The 24,315-nt window shown below is 38.0% G+C and overlaps 1 protein-coding gene across 2 annotated transcripts in view; it reads right to left on the minus strand.

The window, feature by feature from the left end:
* Nucleotides 1-16: 16 nt before the first annotated feature.
* The window catches only part of EDIL3 (EGF like repeats and discoidin domains 3), a 202,650-nt gene continuing 178,351 nt past the window's right edge, over nt 17-24,315 (minus strand). For both annotated transcript variants that reach the window (XM_026866612.1, XM_026866611.1), the window contains 2 exons: nt 12,677-12,832; nt 17-2,266 (listed from right to left, as the gene is read on the minus strand). In XM_026866612.1, coding sequence (XP_026722413.1) covers nt 2,117-2,266; nt 12,677-12,832 — 306 coding nt within the window. In that variant the 3' untranslated portion in view covers nt 17-2,116. The remainder of the gene's footprint in view (nt 2,267-12,676; nt 12,833-24,315) is intronic.

Consider the following 24,315-nt stretch of genomic DNA (forward strand, 5'->3'; position numbering starts at 1 on the left):
TTTTTTTTTTTTTTTTTTTTTTATGCAGCACAAAGTAAAAAATAAAGAACAAACTTAGCAGTGTTGCACAGGACCTCAACATTTCTTACACATACTTTTACCTTTACAAGACTTTTCTTTAGAAGTCTTTAAATGTCTAAGCCTTATAAAATAAATACTTGTATAAATACAGTTTAAGGATTAAGTCATTTTATAGAGGCAGGGTGTTCTGTTTGTTAAAATGTGACAGTTTAAGTGACACTATCAGAAAACCGCCACCAATATATCCCCAATTCTTGTATGTAAAATTCCTGGCTGCTATTCTAGAGTCTTTCACAGTTCAATGGATAATACATTTTGTCTGTGGTGGAGAATGTGTGATTAAATGCAGGGTTTTGAAATCCAAACCATTTTGTTTCCAAAGTAAACTTTGCCCTTTGCAGACTGTGGGCTAACTAGCTGTTTGCCTGGGAAGCAGTGCCCAGGTTAGTACTTCAGTGTTTTGATGAGAATGTAACAGTGACAAAAAATAAGTTCAGTGACATTTGCTAAAACATGCAGCTGTATATATCTATATATCTATATATCTATCTATCTTCACATCAGCATGTTATGAAATTAAAAGGGTGGCAGTAATCCCAAATGCTGCTATTTCAGGAAACAGATAAAATGTCCCCTCGCTCCTTGCCCCAGGATTTTTTTAGATTTAGGTGCTACTCTAACATAGCCATAGCACTTTTTTCCAAGGAATCTTGGGAGTGCTCTACAAAGGTTGGTACCCTTATCTCCATCATCAGGGGAAACTGAGGCACAGGGGAGAATGCCCCCCCTGCTGGTCCACTTTTCCTCCTAAAATCAAATTTTTAGACTGGGGTCCTCGCTGGCTATCATGCTGTTAAAACAATATAGAATGTATGAAGCTCTTCTGTAGATGAGGCATGATAAAAAGCAGCCTCCTTGCGGCTTGCTGGCCTATGTCTGAAAATACGTGGTTGGGAGTGGAGGGTGCCAAGGGCCCAGCTTTGATGAGCCCCTACGACACCTCTTGCCTTTCTGTCTGGGAGGAAGGCTGTGACTGCTATCATAAGAAAAGCCTGTTGAGAGGGTTTCCTGGCAGTAAGAGTCATTCCTATTGTGTCTTTTAGCACCTGATTCCTTCACCCCACATCTACCTTCTCACATAAATTAAGGAGGTTTCTGAAAGAAGTAATAGGGCAGGCAGCTCTGTCTAGGTTTGAGCGCTCGCCCCTGGGCAAGTCATTGAACGGGCTCAGGATTTCTGATGCGTTGTGTGCCTTTACCCAAGTGAATACTTAAGGTGAATACCCTGGCATCTCATCTCAGCCTCCTTGAAAAAGCACATCTCAAGCAGAATTAATAAACTTTGGCAAAATCATTAACTTCATAATACACTGATAGCAGATTTTGTTCCATATGCAAACAGGTCACCTCTTTCAAGGAAAATAACATTAGTGGTGATACTAAACAGAAAAGATGGAGGTCATGTCTACAGCATGCAAGCTAGAGAAGGAAAATGGGGTTAATTAGGAAAACTCTTTGGGTCTGTGGACTCTGCTGTTCAGATGAATGTGATGAAAGGTAGCTTGTAATATCACAGGTACTGTGTTTTACAGCACCACAGAGTATCTTCCAAAATATATGTCATAAATACTGACAGTGTTTGATAGGCACAATTACTATAATGCAGTCATCCCCAAGTAAACTTATTGCTAAAAGCTGCAGTATCACTTTTTGCAAGTATGATTTATGGAGAACTCGTCAGCCCAATGTTTCTAAAGCTGCAAATGAGCTTTGTCATGCTATTCTGCTTCTCTTGTAAAAAGGATGCTGCTGTTTTTCCCTAACACGTTTCAACTAGTGTGAACAACTCAAAGGAAAACTAGAAAGATAATTCCACAGCAGAAGGGACAACACTAACAGATTTCAAGGACAAAATCGGATTGGATCGTTTAAAGGGCAGGCTTAGACCTCCTTGCGAAAGACAGTTAGCGGCCTACCACAAAATGAGCACTTGTTCATGAAAAACCCACTGAGCATCCTACAGGCTTTGCACAGTATCTTCTACGGAGGGACTTTTAGCTACACCAAGAGCTGCGATGCCTAAAGAAGATCCACCTCAGTCCTCTAATATGCAACCCAGCAGCTCCGACCGCAGGGTGATCCTGCCGTACCACGACCACGGGAGGATGCGGATGTGCCGGGCGTAGATTGGAGGGTCGATGACATTCTTACGGTGCGTGTCATTGTCAAAATTTCCCTGGAACACCTGAAAGGCAAGTAATGAGAAGATTTACATCTGCGTGGCTTAAGGAACAGTTGTGTTACACCCCTGATGCCCCTGGGCACCTCTGCATGCTGAATTTTTATCATCTGAGCACCCAGCTGCCACTGCAAAGAGCATCTACTTTTGATAAAACCTTGGGATTTCATAACATGCCAGGGACCTTGGAGCTGGGTGTCAGTGTGGCACGCTCCATCCTGGCGCAGATTTAGCATTTGATTCAAAGCTTAATCTGCTGTTCTGCCAACACCCAGGGCCCTGCTCTAAAAGTTACATAAAAATCATTAACATTTAAAAAATTTAATGTCTTCTTACTTGGCATTTGTATCATGTCAAATTAATCCCAGGAGATCCTGTTATTGTTTCCAACAAAATAACATTAATAATTAAAGTTACGAAGAATTTTTATTGTATCATGAATGCAGCTTGGATGCAACTATACAAACCCTTGTAAAGTTAGTGATTATCAAGGATACTATCTTCTGTCAGACGGAAGTCAGCATATGAATTAAGAGCAACAGTTTGTGATCAAATCAAAAAATCCTGCATGGTACAATGTTATCTCCAGTAGTAGGAGTTAACCAATACATAAGTGAATTTCCAAACTTCTGTCTGTGTTAAAATAATGCTGGATTTTCCCCCTGGCAGCCACTATTTAAATTCAAAGGCCACAGCACCACTTTTTGGCAAAATTATCAGATTATTCTCTTGGGTTACTTTCAGTTTTTATGGGAAATGTTCATTCTCTTCAAATGTCAGCCAATTCACTTTTCATTTGTAAAAACTCAATTTGATGGCTTTTCAACTTGAAATGAGTTTCATTTGCACTATGCAGAGAAGGAATATCTCCTGAAGAAGTGCATATATGACTGAATTAGTGCAGAATTACAAGTTTCCTAGAAGTTCTTAGGAAAAATGTCAGACGTTGAATTCAGAAGAGGCTGATCTACTATTTTACCCCTTAAGCTGGTTCTTTTGTGACATGTTTACAAAGCACTATACGAAAATCTTCACTTTTTGGTCTCTGTGCTGCACATTTTCTTTGAATTTCAAAAGCTTCTCTCAAGTGCTATCAATTCGGCATCTCAAACAAAACGTATCCTCCACAAGTGATGCTCTTTCACAAGTGATAAATTCCCTTTCTCATCTGGCATCTCTCTAACACAGAGATGGGCACATTAAAGCACCTAGGAGTTAAGATAGATGGATAAAATTGCAGACAGACTGACCACAGAAACAACAGTGTTGTGAGTCTTAGGAAAAGAATGTATTTACCACAGGAAAAAATTGATTGTAGCCCAAGCGCAGCGTTGATTACATAAATCAGCTGGAGCTTGGGGTAACAAGAATGTGCCTGAATCTGAGTTTCATTTGTGGCAATAGAGCATCCAATAAATTATTAAAATTAAAGAGTGGCACACCCCAACGTACAATATGCAGCTAGGAAAGCTTAAAGTAAATTTTTTTCATTTGATATCCTGCACATGCATGCAATATATCTGTTGATATTTGTTTCCATGCCAGATAATAAGCGATGCAGAACTGCAGACAATTCTTGCTGCAGAACTACTGGAAAATTCTTTTACTCTCTGTTTTGTTTTCCCTATGGAAGATGTATTTCAGAGATAACATTTAAACGAAGGCTTAGAACAAAAAATGTTGCTTACCAGAAGAACCCATCTACAGCCCCAGTATTCATATCCACATATAGCTATGCAAAATAAATAAAATTATGTGATGCAAACCAAGCAGCAAATGTAGCTGAAGAAGGTAAGATGATCTAATTTACTTAGACCAGGAAAACAAGAATTAAATTGTATTTCTAACTCATATATGATTTCATTAGTACTTGAAGTCAAACTCACCTGTTTCAGAGGTCAATTTATGCAAATCTGAAATTCACCTTTCCTCAAAATTCAAGACCCAGTTTCAAGAAATTAACTAAACATGATAGATCTGAGAAAGGATTTTAGGGAAATAATATCAGAAATACAGGGAAATTTCAGAAAATGAGGGAGCCTTTGTCAGTATCCCCAAATGTGACCTACATGAAATATAACATTCTAAGAGCAAATTTACTGGGTTTTGTTTTGTTTTGTTTTTCCTGTGGACCCATGGCAAATTTCTTATGGGAAAAATATATTCTTTGTCAGTTTTCATTTTAATTCACCCTAAATTCACTAATAGAGTCAAGAAACTTGGAAAGAGAAGGGAGGACAAAGACACAAACTGTACATCTGGCTTACCAGTACAAAAAAGCTATTTCTGTACCCAAAAGTGATTTTTCTATAATTGCCTGTTGCTTTATGCCCCAACAGTCAATACTAAACAGACCACCCAAGCAATTAAAGGCTCTCAAGGAGCTAGCACCCTCATACCATAAATGATCACTCTTCATGTTTCTGAGAAGCTTGTTTCTGTATACAACAGCTCTAAAGACTAATGATTTAATGGTATTCAAGAAGCTGATGCTGGAGTTACACTCCATAACTCTATGTCATCTTTCAGATGAAAAACTTGCCCATGACAATAGAACCCAGGGTGATTAGTGCTTATGGAATAAAGAGTAGTGTAAATTAATGTGTCAGTGCATAAAGCCAGCACATATCTTTATTGTGAGTTCTGGGTGGGTGCAGATCTGTCTGGTTCTGCCTTATCTCAAACAGCAAATATACAGAGTGAAGCACCAAGATGGCCACAAGCAGCAGATTTTGTCCTTTTGCAAATTATTAAACAGACTAAGTCTCTTCAGCCTGAAAGGAGATATGATAAATGTCTGTAAAACCGTAAGTGGCATGGAGAAAATCAATAGTGGGCTATATTGCACTGTCCCCTTAGCAGAGCCACGAGGGGACAAGGAATGACAGCAGGTTTGTCCTGAGACACCTAAAGGTCATGGTTCCCCATACAACACATAATTAAACTGTGGCACATTTTGCACAGCTTTTAACTACTGTTCAAGATCAGATAAATTTTTAGGGGCAAAATCAGCAGGGGCTATTAAAGATACAGCTATAAGAAAGTCAGAGGCTGGGAAAGTACACTAGGGAAGAATAACAGCCCTGCGTTTTTTTCTTCTCTAGTCATCTGTTACAGGACGCTCCCTCCCTCTGAAGGATCTTCAGCCTCCCCCAGCTCAGTGGCTCCCACATTACAAGATGCCTCTGTTGGTAAAAGTGGACTGAAGTTCCTGCTTTCTGACAATCCTGTTGTAGAATTTTACAGTGGATATATCTATTCATGTCAGTCTGCATACTTAAAAGGTGTAAGTTGCTAAAACATTTATTCAGCAGCTTCAGCAAGTTTACACATACACACCCCACACACATATGTATAGATCCTCGGTAGCTTAGTCTCTTACAACTGCTATTAAAAAAGTAGAAAATGCATGCTGGTGTCCTTTTAGGTATGATGACTTGTTTTATGACCAGTTCATGCAAAAGAGAATGAAAATCTAGAAAATATGTGCTGGTATTCTCTGGAAAAAACCCCAAAACCCAACAACAAAAAAACCCCCAACAAACTGAAATATAAACAAGTCTTGTTTATAATTATGTCCAAAAAGCAATTTGGATGCTTTGCCTTCAAAAACTCACTGAGATTTTTCAATATAAGTAAGTGTTTTATGACATAAGCAGCAAATCTGAATAATGACAATGTAAGTTGATTCATACTTTAAAAAGAAAACTATTGTATGTTTTATGACAGAATAATTTAGAAAAAAATACCTGAAGAACAGCAGCTTAGGAAAGGTGGAATTTATTACAACTGATGTTTGTTTTGCTCCAAACATCGAGCTGGAAGCCAGGTTTTAGGGCACATCTACAGGACTCGTAAAAGAGTCTGCATCAGGTAAGATTGTGTGCTGTGTCAATGGATGTGCATGGTGCATGAAAATTCAGGGAGTCCAATTCTCCACAGAGAATCTTTCTGGATCATGTCTGGTAGAACTTAAATTACATGAAAAGTCTGTGTTGGCCACAGCAGTATTGGTTCCTACTATTTATGATAATGTCAGAGAGTTGAGACTTTATTAGCCAAGCCTCAGATGGTGAAGTCACTACGTTGCCTGCTGTCCCTTAGCCATATATTTTATTCTGAGCAGAGTACAATAAACATGTTATTTCATGGAGCAGATAATCCTGCTCATATTAGAGGCAGATTATTTTAAAATAATAGCTAGACATGTCTTCTATTTGGAGCTTGCTTCAGGACAGAACACCTCAGTGTTCAGACAAATAAAGGGGGCACTGTTCATTTAAAATCTAAAAAGAAGCTTCATGAAGAATGGGTTTTGACAGTCATATTCCTTTATTTTGGAAACATTTTATTTCTTCATTACTATTCACTGAAGCATACTTGCTACTTCACTCTTTACTTAAGACTCCCTCTTAAGCAAGAGTGGGAATTCACAGAATGGAACAGCCCATTTACTTGCTCTTGGTGGAGTAGCCCTTTCACCATGAAGAGTTACAGGTGAACAACACTAGGTAAAAGACGGTGAAAGATGTCTTGATTTCTCAACAGAAGCAGAGCTACTGTTTACAGGCATACTCCATCCCTTGGAAGATGCTTTCCACTATAAAAGACTGGGGAGGTGTTTGTTTTTTTTTAATAGACATACATGTATGAACATATGTATATGTGCACATGTGTTTTTGTAGTGATTCAGAGGAGAAAAAAGACATTCTTTGGTTTTAGTTGGTATACATAGAGATTCTGGATAAGAATTTTCCACGCTCGATCTTAACTGTCTTCCTTTCTTCTTCACCAAGTACTTTTCCCTGGACTGGCTAAAGACTCAGGAGTTGGTTGGCATGCAAGTGGTAGCTTTGCAGAGGAGTCCAGTGCCAGGAGAAGGACTGTTTTTCCCTCTCCATGATACAACAATGAGAATACATATTACATGACCTTCCAGTTCAGAATAGATACAGGCAGATAAAACTTTTAAACCTGTGAAACATACTTGTTATTTTTTCAGCTTTATCTACTGATGCTACTAAAATGGTAATTTACCCCACTGTACATAGTTTATAAGTGCTTGATGACAGAAGGTTCAAAGCCAGGCAAAGAGAAGCATTTTGCAGATCAACTTTCCTCCAGAAATGCATATCAAAATTCAAGGTAGACACTGTTAGTATGAGCATGTTGTCTTCCTTCAGCTCTTAGTGTGGTATGAGGGAAGAAGATGTGTGTGCTGGAGGCACAGACTAGAATGAGCACAGCTACGTCTTCATCTGATGCAAACTGTGTCAACACAGGTGAGAGTAATTCAAGTCACTCATGATTTAAACAGAAAAGGTGTCAGATAGATTAGAAACATTAATTTAAATAATAGTATTAAATAATAAGAATAAATTAAATAATATTATTTTTAAAAGTTCTTTAATTCTACCAATATGTAGCAGCTGAAAAAGTTCTTTAATTCTGCCTATATGTAGCAGCTGAAACTATCCATATAAACCACATATTATAATAAACCATACAGAAAAACCATTAGCAAATCTAGCAGAAAGATTTTTAACCTGACATGATTTAACTTTACATTTATAAGCAGGTTCCTGTCTTCCGTTGCTATGGCAATTAACTTGACATGCAAAGCATATAACTTATAACTAGTTCATAATTTTGTGCACCAACAGCGGCCATTTGCATACTGGACATTGCCTACCTGCAGTTAATTGCACTGCTGATGGCAAATAATGACAGTGCTGCTCACTGCTAGACTTGTTTAGGCTGCTTTCAGGTGTTCTCAACTTATTTTAAAAACTAGCCTCTAAAATGCCATTTGATATGGCAGCTGGCCGTATCTACAGCATGCTGTGCAATTTATAAATCACACGTGGAATGTGATTTTTAAAAAAAAAGGTCAAATTTGGTTTGGATGTCCTTAGCTTTGGAGGCATAGTGAGCTACTGACCTCTAGTTGAGAAAAACAAGATAGCCATTAGCTCTGGTCCTTTTTCTAAAATACATTTTGTTCTTACTTGCCAGACTGCAATGTAATTTATTTTGCTTCTTGAAGACAACAGGAAAAGTTTTCATATTTTCCAGGCAGCTCATTAAAACTAAAATGAATGAGAAAGGCTTCATTTTTTAAAGACATGCTTTTTTTTTTTTTTTTTTTCCTTTCCCCCCCCAGTTCCTTTTTGTCTGAATTCATAGAAGTTTAGCACAAATGTGAACTCATATGATTGGCCGTTTAAACAGCAGAAGCCAGACAGGAGCTGCAGGAGCTGCTGTTCATGGAACAACTTCTCCTTTTGAAATGGTACAAAGAAGGAAATGTTTTCTTTTTTCTTCTGTTTGAAACAACTAATTTGTTGCAGATTGATCAAAGATACAGGCTGCACACAGTGCACTTGTGAACACAAGATACCCGTATTTTTTCCTTTGTAAAATAACTTCACAAATGATGAAGAGGCAGAAGTGAATAGCTTCAGGAATTCACTGAGATCTGCTGGTACATTAGGACTCATCCTGTAAACTGCTGAGCAGTGAGATGTTCAGCACCAGACGGGATTAAGCTCTCAACTCTTACTTCAATGCTTTGTAAAGTCACGATATTCTTTCAAAGTCATTATTACCAGCCTACCAAAATCTCTATAATTTCTGTGTCTGAGACATTCTTTTAATCTTTGCTTTTCCAGAATGTAAAATGTTAGGACTTTAAAAGTAGTTATTTTTCTTTTATACTGTCTTCCTTTCCCTGCGAGTTTTTGGAACCATCTTTCTTTTAAATTATTGGATGGCTGTAGAAGGATCACAGGACAAGTATAGGATGAATAAATCTCCTGCAGAGGAAATAAGAAATCTATATATTCTACCCTTCATAGAAGAAATCAAGATCTTCAGTTAATTAATAGAATGAATGAGGGTAAATTATGAATAATTTATTCTTGCTGCTGTTGACAGGATCTATGTTTTCTCTCACTTATGTATCTCCAGGGGACAGAAGAAACATTTAATGAAACTGTGAAAACATGGTTTCTTCTACATTGTTCTTGCATTTTGGGCCAAATCTTGTCTCTTAAGCTAAAGAAAGTATTGTGGATCCCATGCAAAGACGTTACTATCAGACAGGACCGATGACACTATTTCTCTTCCTCTCCCCATGGATGAGGCACAGCATTGATTTTTCTTCAGCTATTTTGATTTTCCATTTATATTTTTGTTCCACTGAACACAGGCCAGAGTGCAGGCAGAATTTCTGATGGTATACACATCCAGTGGGCAAATCCCATCAGAGCACACTGCATCAGCGCAGACCTAGCTAGAGCGGTGATGAAGGGTTTGGTGTCAAACTGGAAGGTTTTACTGGGTGATGCTCTTCGCCTCTGGCTGAATACAATTTATATATTTGCAGTAATGAAATGGATGATGGAAATAGATTTTCTTGTTAAAAGTGCAGATGTGGCCAAACTTTTCCCATTTTGAGAGGTGGGATCAAAATTCAGAGCAATCTTGACAAATTGGACAAAAGCAAAGAAGATCAATGGTGCAATTTAATAATGATGAGCAGCAAGCCAAACTTTAGGAAGTCATAACAAATGTCACAGATACAAGATGGAGAATGATGGAGTAGGCAGTAGTTCTGTGCTAAAGGATACAACACTACAAGTTTGTCAAACCACACTTCAGGAGGAGCTGGTCTAAGCAGAACAGAAAAGGCTGATCTGAGGTTGAGAAAAAGTACCCTTTGAGGAAAGTCTGAAGGAACAAAGATAATTTTTTTTCCCCAAGAAAAAGTGGGAAGAAATAGTTAAGATGCTTCAACCAAAACAAACTGTCCAAAGAGATGAAGTCAGTGTTTTGTGTCCTCTAAGAAGAAGGTGGATGTGTTGCAGGGAGGGGGATAAGAAACCTTTCTAACTTTGATATTTAAACACTGGAGTAGACTGCTTAGATTATAGAATTTTCAGGACTGGCTGTTTCTGTGAATATATTAAATAATAATAATAATAATCTGGTGGAGAATGGTGCACGATATGAGCCCTGTATGAAGTGAAGGACTGAATGTATTAAGCTTTAGTTCTAACAATGAACTGTTTGCATTTACTCCTAGGGTGGTGGGAAGGGACTTGGGGACTGTTGAATCCTATTTGGTGCTGACCTCAGAGGGGATGGGAGAAGAGGAATGTAATCTCTTCATAGGTCAGGAGGTGTATGTCTAGGGGCTGTCTCGAGATCCTTTCCAGTCCTACCTCCTCTAAAGCTTTGCCAAGATCACTGACCAACAGGCAGCATTTCTGGAATGTCAGACTGTTATCAGACTTTTGACTTTTCTAGACTTTTGTCATATGGAAAAAATTTAAAATAGTAAAGTTATTTTGGATTAACGCTTATGTATCAAAGACACATCTAGACGTATCAAATGATCTTGTTTTATTTTGTACAAATTTAAACTCAGAAGTTATATCTTATTCCCAGCTAAGTGCATTTGATCACATTCTGCTTATAATTGCTCTTGATTTGTTAAAGAATCATAGTAATATGCACCTATTTTCTGCTTAAGGATGTTAATTAATATGGGATATGAGATGTTTTAATAAGACAATGACTAAGAGATTTCCATTGTTCCTAATGGAATATGTGTTATTAACAATCTGGTTGATGATGACAGCAAAAAGAATTTAATTGCCGTGGCAAATGTTATAGACAAGTGTAGACTGGAACAGTGCTGTTAAGTGATAGTGCATTTTGTTTTAGATTTGCTTGTGACTGTTGATGTGTTTCTCACATAGGACTTGAACACACACTCTCTTTTTCAGTAAAATGAATGCAGCATGTCACTAATAGAAGTTTGGCTTGGAGAGGACATTTCTTTCGTAGCAGATCGTTTGGTTCTGTTTTTAAATGCCAGGGATTTAAAATGGGATGTGTACAAAGTAGTGAAGTGACTATCTGTCATTTATATTGAATGCATTTATGTTGCGTCTACAAAAGGTGAGTTGTTTGTTTCCAATTTTTATCTGACAACCAATTATACTAGACACATCCATAATCATTGGTGTCAGGACCTTCTCAGCTGGATGGCTAAACCAACTGATTTTGTTTTCCCTATCTAAAATCCTTTAGAATTTGATGGGGAAAAGTCTCAGTTCAGGATAAAACCACAGTGAACTGACATTTGGCTTTTAAGAGTGGGACTTTGCAGTGTCATCTTTGAATAAGAAACTTATAACATGTCTATGCAGACACACACATACGATTATGCACATATTTAATCCAGTAATTCAGGACACCTTCCCCTAATAAATGAGTGTATATTTGATCAATCATTTAAACTCAGTGAAATTTAAAAGATGAGGCTGTCTAACCCATCATCAATAGATCTACCTGTATTCATATAGCACTTTTCAATATATCAAAAGCTTTCTCATTACTTCAAAAAAAATGAATTTAATTAACCTACATTGAAGGGTATTAATTTTTTACTGAATATTTTTTGTTTATTCTACAAGTGGGAACACTTATCACTGAATACAGATTTTAAAACCACTGGATTTAAAGATGCATTATCAGACATATAAGCCATCTGGTATTTTGTATTTTTATTAATGTATCTTTTGTTTCAATCAGACATAATCCCACTAAGATATTTAATAAATAATTCACATTTTGTCAGATTGCTTAACATTTCCCTTAAGCAACGCATATGGTGTAATCTCTTTCTTAACAGATGATATTATGAATTCAGGTATGTGCTGTATAAAAGTGTTACACAGTTTAAATGAAAGGTATAATGAATAATATCCTAAATAACCACAGAAAGATTAAATGTTTCCAGGTAAATCAATCAGCAAACCTGTACTTTCTCTACACTTCTCATTAAATATTTGCAAAGGAAGTTGTGAAACTTTTTATGTTTTGTAGTCATTTAACAGTGTAATAAAAATAATCTTTCCATTGGGTATTTGAAACCCTACGTGATTAATTTCCAGAAGAAAAATAAAATCCAAAATGGCTAAGTAATGAGGTACGCTAAAGATGTGCTTTACAGAAAATTACAGAAAATCATGCATACTTGTCAAAATATGCGCTGGGACACTGTTTTTGAATATACAAATAAACTGATATTTATATACCTTCTTCTTTAGAGTTAAAGGATGAAATAATTCCAATAAATGGAGAACTGTAAAGTTTTATGTCCCATCTTTAATAGCGTTAAATCAGGTGCATTGCACTGATAGGTATGATATTACTGCACTGTGAATGTCATAGTGTTATATGACTCTTTTTTATTCACCTTGACTTTTATCTGTGGGATCCTATGCATATGGAACCCTATAAAGCAGGCAGCCTGCAATAACCCACAGGCGTCCAGCACTGATGTTATTACAGATGTAGTTCTCTGTAAATGTAACCAAAATATCATTTTTCTCTTTGCTTTACCTTATCCTTCTTTTGTTTTTCATCTTGGTATACGATCCAGTGCTCCCCATCATTACTGTAAGCAAGCTTGTAGGACCCCACAAACTGGACGTGACCAAAATCCTTAGCTCCTTGGGTAATTATGCCAGTGATTTTTGTAGGGACAAGCAGGTCAACCTAAACAAAACAAAACAGGAATAAAACAAACCATAGGAGAATGTAATTAGAACAGCTTATGTTTGCAGTCTGGCTTCACACCACACCAAAGCGAAATGGCGCAGCATGCTCAGACAGTTCTTGGACGCAGGCAGGAAAACCCAGGGTTGTCAAGGAGCTCCTTAGAGCATGGTGAGAGAGACCCAGTCCACGAGGTGGATTTGCACTGCTTTGCAACTGTGCCCACCGCAAGCTGACACCACAGACAGTCACTTTCCTTCTCCAAGCTCCATCTCAATTTACGTTCATTTTCTGTTTGTTCTTTATTGTTTATACCACCTAATGGCACAATCTCATACCATTTTCCATTGTGCTAGGTGCCATACAGGTTCCAACAAAACAGCAGTCTCCACTTCTCATGCGCTCCTAAAAATTGGAATAAAGCATGCCAGAGGTCCATTCCCCAAATGCCTTCCCATTCCCTTTGCAGTTAACAGAGCCTGTGTTTTCCTCCTTTCACACTTTTCCTCCTGAACTTTCCTTCTCTCTATAATCTGTCATTTCTTTTTCTACCTCTAAAGCTCTTTTTCATTCCTTGATTTTTTTTTTTTTGAATTATTTTATAATCTTAGCACATGACTTTTAGAAATGCAAGGCAGAAAACTTAAAGCCTAATAAAATCTGAGTTTTCAAGGGGCTTTCACGTGGGTCAGCACATCTGTGATCAGTTCTTTTGAACCAGAACCCAACACTGAATATAACAGATTCGGGCCAGATGCTTTGGATTAAAATGATCAAGGAACAGAACACAATAACAGAACTAAATTGACCTAATAATGTATTTTTAGAGGAAGAATGGAGGAGTTGAATTCCCTATCAAACTTGACATTTTCTTGAAATGTGAAGGTAAAACTGAGACTTCGTTTTGTATCCTCCAGCAATGCGGCAAGCCAGTAAAAAAAGAAAAAAAGGTAGATTTATTTCAAACAATAAATGGCTGGGAACCAGTCGGCATTTTTAATATTGTCTGTTAAATCAGGCAAGAGAGACTAATAGTAAAAATATTACAGTAAAATAAGAGGAGTGCTGAACTCCATGAGAAGATGAGTGATATGTTTTTACAGCAAAAAATTAAAAAGAGAAGGTGAAGAAATAAAGAATGTACAGCTGATCAAATGCTGAAGATCCAGTCTTGCAGTTATGGAAAGCTGAGAGTCCCTAAGCAAACTAGATTTTTGACTGGAATGTGGGGCAATTGTCTACCTGGATTTCTCCAAGGCTTCTGATACGGTTCCCCAGCGCCTCCTCCTAGAGTGTGTGGGGAACTGTCTGACAGGCTGCACCCAGAGGGTGGTGGGAAATGGCTCCTTTTCAGACTGGCAACCTGTCACAGGTGGGGTCCCAGGGATCAATAGTGGGCCCAATGAGGTTCAGTATCTTCATAAGTGACGTGGATGTTGGGATCAGGTGTTCCCTGATGAGCTTTGCTGGTGATGCCAAACTGAGTGGGTACGTTGGCACTTGGGAAGGGAGAGCCACCCTGCGGGAAGACCTGGACAGGCTGGAAGAGGGGGATAACAAGGGCCTTAGGAAGTTCAAGGAGGACAAGTCTTGCACCTGGGAAAAAAATCATCCAGGAGTGCAGCACAGGCTGGGATCTACCCAGCTGGGGAGCAGCTCTGTGGAAAAGGACCTGGGGATCCTGCTGTCCTGGTAGACAACAAGTTTGACATGAGTGACCAGTGTGCTGCTGTGCCAACAGTCTGCTGAGCTGCATCAACAAGGACATCACCAGCAGAGATAAAGAGTCATTATCTCCCTCTACTCAACGCTTGTCAGGCCACACCTGGAGTATTGTGTTCAGTTTTAGTAACTTCGCTATACAAAATTGGTGTGGCCAGGCTGGAGAGGGCCCAGAGAAGGGTCACAAAGATGATCAAGGGACTGGGCAGCCTGTCCTGTGAGGAAAGGCTGAGAGAACTGGGTTTGTTCAGCCTGGAGGAGAGAAGGCTTAGGGGAGACCTTGTCACCATGTTCCAGTGCTTAAAGGGTGGCTACAAAAGGAGAGGACATGTTACTTACAAGGAGCCACATGGAAAAGTCAAGAAGTAATGTGTGCGAGTTACTCCTGGGGAGATTTTGATTAGACACAAGAGGAAAATTTTTCACAGCGAGAGCAATCAGCCACTGGAATAATTTCCCCAGGGAAGTGGTGGGTTCTCAACACTGGACACTTTTAAGATTCCGTTGCACAGGGTGCTGGGCCATCTTGTCTAGACCGTGCTTGTGCTGAGAAAGGTTGGGCCAGATGATCCTTGAGGTCACTTCCAACCTGGGGTTCTATAATTCTATGAGTCTATGAACATTTGAAGAGAGGTAGCAAATAATGTGCCGCAAATCCTTTTAAGAAAATGAACAACCTAAAAACTTCAGTACTGAGATACCAAAACAGTCAGTGGAAAATGTCATTGCATGCAGATGGTCTGAGAGTTTTTGTTCTACCAGAATGAATTAATTTATTGCATTTGCTGGCAGTCATGTTGCTCAGAGGAGCACCCCAGAATATGAGGAAAGTATCCTTGGGAGGCAAAGCTCTTTTTGTTTTCTCTTTGGTCAATGGAGCGATAGGAACTCAATCAACAATCATTCAGAGGAGTCCACTTTGGATGTTCTCATGGACTGCTTGAAGGAATTTATTTCTTCTGCAAGGAGCGTGGAGGGGTTTGCTTCCATAGACTAAGTGAGCCTCTGGGAAACGAACACTGCTAATTAGTATAAGTCTTTCATGAATTAATAAACACCAGGTCTCCAGACCTTGCTTGCAAATATTTTTAAGTCTAAATGAATAGTCTGTCAAAAAGGCTGATCTGGTAAGAAATCACTAATTGGTCCACACTTTCAGGCAGCATTTGAACTAAACATTTCAGAATCAACTTTAGATTCTCTGTATAAATAATTTTGACATTAGCATTTTACAAGTGTAACCTCTTTTTAGCAGAGAATGCTTCTTATATCAAAAGTTAATGTCTGCCCTTAACTTGAAAAAAATGCCTCCATAAAATCAGTTATTTATTTTTAAAATGTTGACAGTAATCTAAAAGGATTTCACAATTATTTAACATGGCCATGGCAATCAGAGTATTTCTCATTGGAATTCAGAACAGGGAGAAAAAATTCTCATTAATATTCAGGGGATTTCAAAGGTAAAATCACAATAAATCTTTATTATCACATAGATCCAATGTTAATAAAAATGTCCTCGTAACAATTGTTTTGTGCTTATAGGACATATCCAGTTGCCTCGTACTCTTGTTCAGAAAAATGATGTGGGAAGCTGAAAGGTAATCTGGCATATGTTCAGTCTTTTTCTGAAAGATTCACATAGAACTATGTAGAATATGTGCGAGTGTTTGTGTGCGTGTGATTATATTAAAAAAATAAATTAAAAAAAGAAGTAATGAATAGGCAGACTCTGTCCTAGGTCCTGGCAATGCAGACAATACATATTGCTGGAGATGGAGGAAAAGAATAAACAGATATAGCACCAGCATCTCCTTGTCATACTTTATTATCTTATTTACTTATTTATTCACACGCTGATGAGAAGCCTTCAGGCCATAAAGATTGTTATTAATCTAGCATTAAAGAAATATAGCTTTTACCCTGTTGATTTATTACCTTCTCCAAAGGGTTAACACCTTTTCGTTCTTCCTGTTGAAAGTACTTTAGAGCAGAAAGGCGAGAAGAATTTACACCAATTTCTAGGCAAAACATCTGCATTAAAATAGCTTAAACAAAAGTCATAATTTCCCATCAGGACACAACACATTTATTCAGTTAGTGCAGATTGCAAGTAACAGGCAATCAAACAAATTACCAGGGAGAGAAGTTGAATTAACACACAACCACTATGTACTCTTCAAAGCTGAATGTGATTAACAGGATCAGAATGTGACTTTGGCTTTTTCAATGCAGCAGAATTTAGAACGAGGTAGAGGCAATTAGTCTGCGACTGATAGGATCATTAGCTGGTTACAAGAAGAACCATGGTTTACAGTTTAATGTACATTTCTACAAGCAGCTGATCAAAAAGCAGTTTAACATCTTGTGTCTGAAAGAACTCTCTTGGGCTACAGCTACTCCCCTTTCCCACCTTGCTTCAGATGTTAAAGACAATTCAGTCTGATTTGGAGGAGAATTAATTTAAGAAAAGTACAAAGATAAATCCACTTGAGTATGAAACATTTTTAATGAAGCTCTGCACGGATGCGCAGCATGAACTCTGTGTCAGTATGAAGTCAAACGTGGAGTAACTAGTACTTGTACTATAAGTAGGTCTTCCTGATCAGGAGACAACAGGCACATGCATGCTCTGTCCCTGCTCTGAGTAGTCTGGAGCTAATAAACCTCAACTCTCAGCATCTGACTATGCAGATGTGCCCAATCTTCAAATAGCTAGGTTTGCACCTGAACTCCTTGAGAATAGAACTTACACATGCAGAGACATTCTATCTGGTAACATTTACTTCTCCCGGGAGCAGGAACATAAGGTCAGGACACTTCTAGACCTTTGGCACAGCTGCCCATAAACCAGTTTGGATCTGGCAAGCACTGAAACCACATTTACATGCCCTGCACTTCATCACAGCTATACTGCTGTTGGACTCAAAATGGTCCTCGTGGTGATACATGGTCTGCCACAGCCTACTGGCTTTGGTCTCCATTATATTGGGAGGCTCAGTACAAGTGGAGTAGATGTGCCATGAAATAGCACAGAATCAAAGAATCATTCAGGTTGGAAAAGACCCTTGGGATCATCGAGTCCAACCATCAGCCCGACTCTACAAAGTTCTCCCCTACACCATGTCCCCCAGCATCTCATCTAAACGACCCTTAAACACATCCAGGGATGGTGACTCCACCCCTCCCTGGGCAGCCTATTCCACTGTCTGACCACTCTTTCTGTGAATTTTTTTTCCTAATGTCCAGTCTAAACTTCCCCTGTTGGAGTTTAAAGCCATATGAACCACGACTGTCTGACCTCCTAACGCCCTTTCCCTCTTCTACATACTTGGTGGAAACAGATTAAGTTATAGGCATTTGCTGGGGCTACTAACGAGGCAGGACAGCACATGAATGATAAGCCATGTGTGGACAGGACTCAGGATAGGAAGTGGGTAGCTTTCGTAAGATGACATGTAGAAGCTGAGTGACCACACAGCTCGTCTCTTGTGAGCAGAAACACACACCGAGAGTCTGGTTTACAAGAAGACAAGCCTAAAGAAGACACAAATTGCAGAGGTCTCCAGCACCTCAAACATTAACAGGGAAGGTGGATCTAGATGGACATACTTGGCAACCAGCTCTGGATGGCCTTGCTTGACTGGGGGGAGGTTGGACCAGATGATGCCCAGAGGTCCCTTACAACCTCAACAGTTGTGATTCTCTGATAGCTAGCAAAACCCAGCCACATTGCTCAAAGCATTGGAGACTGGGAAACCAATAAGCACAGGTAGGCTGAGTTTATATTGACAAACAACACAGTGCAATGGGAGCAGATCTGGAAAGCAAAGCAGCTGATGTAGACAACAGGATGTCTACACAGTGTATGCTACAGGTTTTTTACTTCCAGCTAGTCTGGACCAACTTTTGAAGCATGTCTTTTGGCTTAATTTCATCTGAAAGGAATCCATTTCATGCTCTGTGAGGACACTCCATCGTGTGAACTAAAGCATGTAAAGACAGTCATTAAAAATAACACACTCCTTATCTACACTGTAATGTTAAGGAGAAGAAAGAATCCTCAGAATCCCGGGGGTCGGGATCCTATTTCACAATGAAGACAATGGTAAGATGTTTCACTTGACCTTCAGCTATGTATCTCAGGACATAAAATCTCAGCTTCAGTTCAAAGATGCAAAGAAGAGAGATGGGGTGGAAGATTTCAGGAGAATGAAGGGTTAAGGTTAGTTCAATAATGCTTTTTAATAATTACTTAAAATGTTCATATGAGTCTCCTCCTTCTACAGATATTACGCTTCTGCTCCCAGTATAGCTAATCCTATCCTCAGCTTTTCTTGTAATTGTACAGATGTCATTTTTCTGCCAGGTTTTCTTTTATTTACCTTTGTGGGTTTTGTAGACATTTTTTAATCATTTGTTGGCCGATGACACTGATGAATTTCTGCATAGTCTTATTCTATTTGTCAAATGAAAAAGTCCCTGGGATTAAAAGCATCAGGGACCAAAAAGAAAGTAAACCTAGATCCAATGCATGTGAGAATAAGAGGGAAGCACTGCCAGGGTGGGGCCAGTGCTGACCCTTAAAAGACTGAAAAAAGGTGACCTGGTGACCTGCATGGTCTCCAGCTGCTGCTTCACCAAGATACAGCTCTGCCTATCACATATGCTGGTCTTGAAAGGAGGTCAAATATTTTGGGATACTTAAGGTAATGTTAGAGACTCATGGTTGGGCATGTGAATCCCATCAGGACAGTCTAACGCAACTCAGATAGTTCCTGTCTACACCCAAGCCTAAAAGAAAAAAAAAAAAAAAAAGGATTGGCTTGCAGTGTCTACAGCACAAAGGCAGAACTGCAGCTCTCCTTATCTTATTGCATCAGATGAGGTGCTTAGCATTCTCCTCCACACTGAAACAAGAGATAAAAGTAAAATTGGTGATGGTACAGTACGCCTGCCACAGATGTGCAACATCTATATGTTTCTAACAACATTTCAGCAGCACTTCTTGCTTGTAAACTATGAAGCTTAGCATTTCAGGCTGTTTTCCAGAGGCTCATATTAAAAAAAATAAATAAATAAAATCTAACTATAATCCATCATGCCTAATTGCATCTAATAACTTCGAAAGAAAAAACCCAACCACTACACTCTTGGTAGAGAAATCAAATTTCCATCACAGTGTCATATGTAGCAGAGTGTTTTTAGTATAGTCACTTAAATATAGACTATTAGGATAAACACATATTAATAAAACCTGAAAAAATCGCAGTAAGAAGTTATGAGACAAATGGAAATGCTCTAGAAGAAGCCATAATAATTTGATAGGAAGAAGTGTTTCAGAGTGTTTTGTTCACTATTCCACTGTAAAAGGATTTTCATTCTTTCTAAATAGAATAAAATAAATTTACTTTTAATTGGGTCCGTATCAGCTAGCGTATGTTTAAATTAAACTTATTCTCATGAATCCAGGTAGAGATGGGCTGTTTTCAGATGAAGTGAGACTGGAGTGCCCGTCTTTTTCTTTTAAAAATGTGGGGTTTGTTTTGCTTGCTTCTTTTTTAATTTAAGCTTAGACCTTCGACATTATTTTAACATTGTGCCACTATATTTTTCGTGTCTGTAGTCCTCTAGGCTAAGATAATATATATGACTCCTGTTTTCTTATTTACTCTCATTTGCCTCTTTTTAAAGAGCACATTCCCTCTGAACCACTTTATGACTGCCACAACTGCACGTAAGAAACGTTAGAAAGAATACCGTGTATCTCACACACACACAGAGATCATTGTACCTTGTTAAGTAGCAGCTACATCTTAAAGAGTACAGACTGTGTGAATCCTTCACTAACATATTTAGGTACTTAGTGATCACTGTTACATAGATATTACAGGAAAAGTTTAGAGAATAAACACGTGAATTACAATACAATTTTTTTTTTGGCATTTTAATAAAAAATCCGATAAATCAGATGCATATGATCGACTGCATAGCCATTTTAAGAGCAGTATCTATTTCTTACAGAGAAACTTTTTATAACCACACTTTTCTAAACCATTACTAATCTCATTTTATTGACATCTCAAACCTAAACTGTAAGAAAAAAAAAAAAAAAAAGGCAAATGTTAGCCTTAGGATCTGGATTTTCAAAAGTGCCAAAGGGAGCATATTGCTACCGATTTCCTATGGGAACTAAAGGTAGTTGATGTTCCACATCGTATCAGCACACTGGTAAATCCCGCCTGCAGCACACACAAGATAATATGTTTTCATACTGATCCTGCAAACTGGAAAGACTTCTGTGGGTGTCAGTAACTCCTACAACTTCTAGGGGAGTATTCACATCCTCACAGGAAATGGTACTACCTGGTATGTCCAGGTCTGAACGCATTCTAAAATAAAAGCAAATTTATTATTTCAAAATTATAACATCAGTGATGATTAAATCTATAACCTTTTCTCCCAACATCGAATATTTCAAATCTATGTACAGGAGTATTTTTACCATAAATTGATCAGAGGATTTTAGTAGAGATGACATAGTTGTTTGCATAGGTCAGCAATACTCAAGAAACCATTAATAAAACAGCAATAGACTCTCTATCTGCTATGGAATATTCAAAGCTTATCAGTCCTGGATGTTAAGACATTTTAAAATAGTCCATTAAATAACCAGCAATTAAGCAGGCTTGGAAATCTGGTGGAGTTAGAAGTTTTTGAGCTGCATTAGTATTCTGCAAAAGTTGATAAAATCTGTAATACCATTCTGTGTTACATCAATCAATTGGAGTTCTTGTGGGAAAGCCAAGGACAAAATGCTTAGCCATTAAAAAAAAAAAACAACCAACAAACAACCAAAACCAACAAAACTCGAGTATGATCGTGAGTAGTTCATGATACAGCACACTGACAGTGTATTATTCTACCTTTCTGTCAAGGTCTTCATCTGAAGAGTAATGCAAGCAGTGACTGTGCAGTACAATTCCCTGATCCTAGCACCTAGTTATGGATAGAAATGGATAAAGAAATGGGAAAAAATATCTATTATGTTCAGTTCTTTACATAATGGTACATGACTTTAAAAGCAAAAACTGCATAAAACTGGATGCTAATAACAAGTAGTTTTCAGGAGTGTAATTTCTAGAAGGTACAATTTAAAGCAGTTATTGCTATGCTAACAATAATGATGCTGATAACTTTTGATCAAAAGCTTTTGACTATGACTAAAGGTGAAAATAAAACACAGAAAAGAACTAAAGTAAATTGTTAAAACCACAGAATCACCACAGTGAAAAAAAAAACCAAAAAACAAACCCAACAGAAAACCTGAAAAATATTGACCATTTGCATTTCTCCTTGTCTTTCCTCTGATCTATGAATAAGGAACAAATCATCCTGGGATGCTAGACAGGCATGCTCAACCCTCTTTAGACTGTGAGAAGAACAAGAAGGGAGTTCTGTCACCTTTCCTTATTCTACTAAATTTATCAATAACATCTCCTGCGTGCCAATGCTGTGGGCTCTGTTGCTGTGCGGATTTCCCTAGTTTTCTGTTAAAGACCATTGCAGAGAATCTCAGGTGCTGGATCGGGTAAAACTGCAGCAAAATACCAGCAAATAGGAGAAAACTTCGAATGTAAGCAGGGGAAATGTGGTCTCTTTAACTTAAAATTCAGAATGACACTTGATAACCAGAAATGTGAAGAGTGAGGGAGTTAACATTTTATACCCGCGCTTAGAAACAGCGTCAGCTTTTGAACTACAGTGAGGGGAAATCTTGGTATCTCAGATTTCATTTGTCTTAGGTTTTCAGTGCATTATGGGTTTTAAACTGAAATCAAAGGCTGGTGATGCGATGACTGGGAAAGCAAAATCCTTCCCTTCAAATGAATTACCACAACTTCTGCTTGGCTTTCACTAGGGAAGATGATGCAACACCTTTTATTGGAGGGCTGATAAATATCTTTGCAAAAATGTTGTTATCATAAATGGACTCACCTACGCATGAGCAGCTCATTTTATATTTAAAATGAAAAATAATGGTGGTAATATGGAAGTTCATTATTCACCTGGTCGGTTTTTCTCAGGTGATTAATAATGCTGCAAATATTTTTTGCAGTACATAAAAATGTCCCAATAATCTATGAGTATCTGGGCTATAGATCAACAAATAAACTGAAGATAAGCTTGCACACAAGATACTGCAAAGTGATTCATAATTAATATAACTACTGAACTGTTGAAATACTAACAAAAATCTGCCTGTAAGCAAAGTTAAACCTGCCTAGAAGATAAGTGGAGTTTAGGCTGAAAGTTTCTCCTTGTATTTGAAAGCTCTGAGTACATGACTCGTATTTTCACAGGAAACGTAGCCAAGACAGCATCATTCAGCCATTCTTTTTAAGAATGACTTTGCCCATCTGTCAGCCAGGATTATTATGCATAAACTGTTTCATACAGCTATGCTGCTGTAGCTGTAAACTAATAATGTCAAAATTGTGCTACCAATGTGCTTACAACAGTAAGCTTCTTTTCCTTTCTTTCTTATTTTTTCTGTGAGCTCCCCCCTGAAATGATAGGACAGGCATTTGTTTCCAGTGATAGACTGTTAATGACCACTACAGATACTCAAAATTGGTACACTACAGTGTAGGAACTGGTTTTGGCTTTTTTAGCTAGAGAACTATTTTTCCAGGTTTACAGAAGAAATCAAGTTTGTTTTTCCTTTTAGACTAAATGGCCTGGCACTTCTAAGGCAATAATCTCGTAATGTACTAGCTTGAATACAATTAAAAGGTCTATTAATCTTCATTCTCCAGGACATAAGAAAGATTATCTGTTATTAGTAAAAAGGACACCCTGGAGCCCCTATTATAGAGCTTTGTAAATAGACCTCTGGTCAAAATAAGACTAGGCTACTGGCAGGACATATCCAGCCCTGGGAATCGGTTCTGCCTTTGATCTGACACAGATGTATTTTCTTGGCTTTCAAAACACCCTGTAATGCTTATCGGCTCTCTGCACCTACTGCAGAGCATGTGGAAAGCACAAGGCATGACTGATTTAAGGGATTAACAGTTTGCTAAAATTGTTGACCAAGCCTGGAGTTAAATGGAAAAACATTTTCCTGTTCCCTATAAAAAAAAAAAAAAAAAAAAACAACAACAACAACAAAAAAAAACACAAATCACTTCATACTGTTAGAAATGGAAAAAAAACAAACCAAAACAAAACAAAAAAGCAAACCCAAACAGTCTGAGAGATACAAGATGAAGAAGTATGCTTTTGAAACAGATGATCAGTATCTTGGCCTTTAGGATTGCCCATCCCAGTTTCTGATCCGGGTAAGGAAAAGAAGGATCATGAGAATGGACTTCCACATTGCAGATAATAGTAACAACGGAGTAGCTTTTACCATTTTTACTACATATTTCATTCTAGAGCTTTTGTGATAGAAGGTCCACAAAAACTGGCTGACTGGGAAATATCATGGGAATTTTCAACAGGAAACTTGGATTAAATGAACTTCCAAACAGCTCAAACACAGATTTTAAACTGGAATCCACAGATACAGTAGCAGTTAATTCAAATTGCTTTATATTAAATTAAATATTAAGTAAGTCTGATCTGGAACCAGAGTGTTAGTATTCAGAAATAATAAAAATTTGATTTGTCTCTGAAATTTGAATTACAGTTTTCATAAAATGAAAAGTTTGACCATTTTAATAGTGGTATGAATTTCTATTGAGGAAGTTCAAAATTAT

This window comes from Athene cunicularia, assembly GCF_003259725.1.
Source record: "Athene cunicularia isolate RWA chromosome Z unlocalized genomic scaffold, athCun1 chrZ_part3, whole genome shotgun sequence".
Taxonomy (NCBI): Eukaryota; Metazoa; Chordata; class Aves; order Strigiformes; family Strigidae; genus Athene; species Athene cunicularia.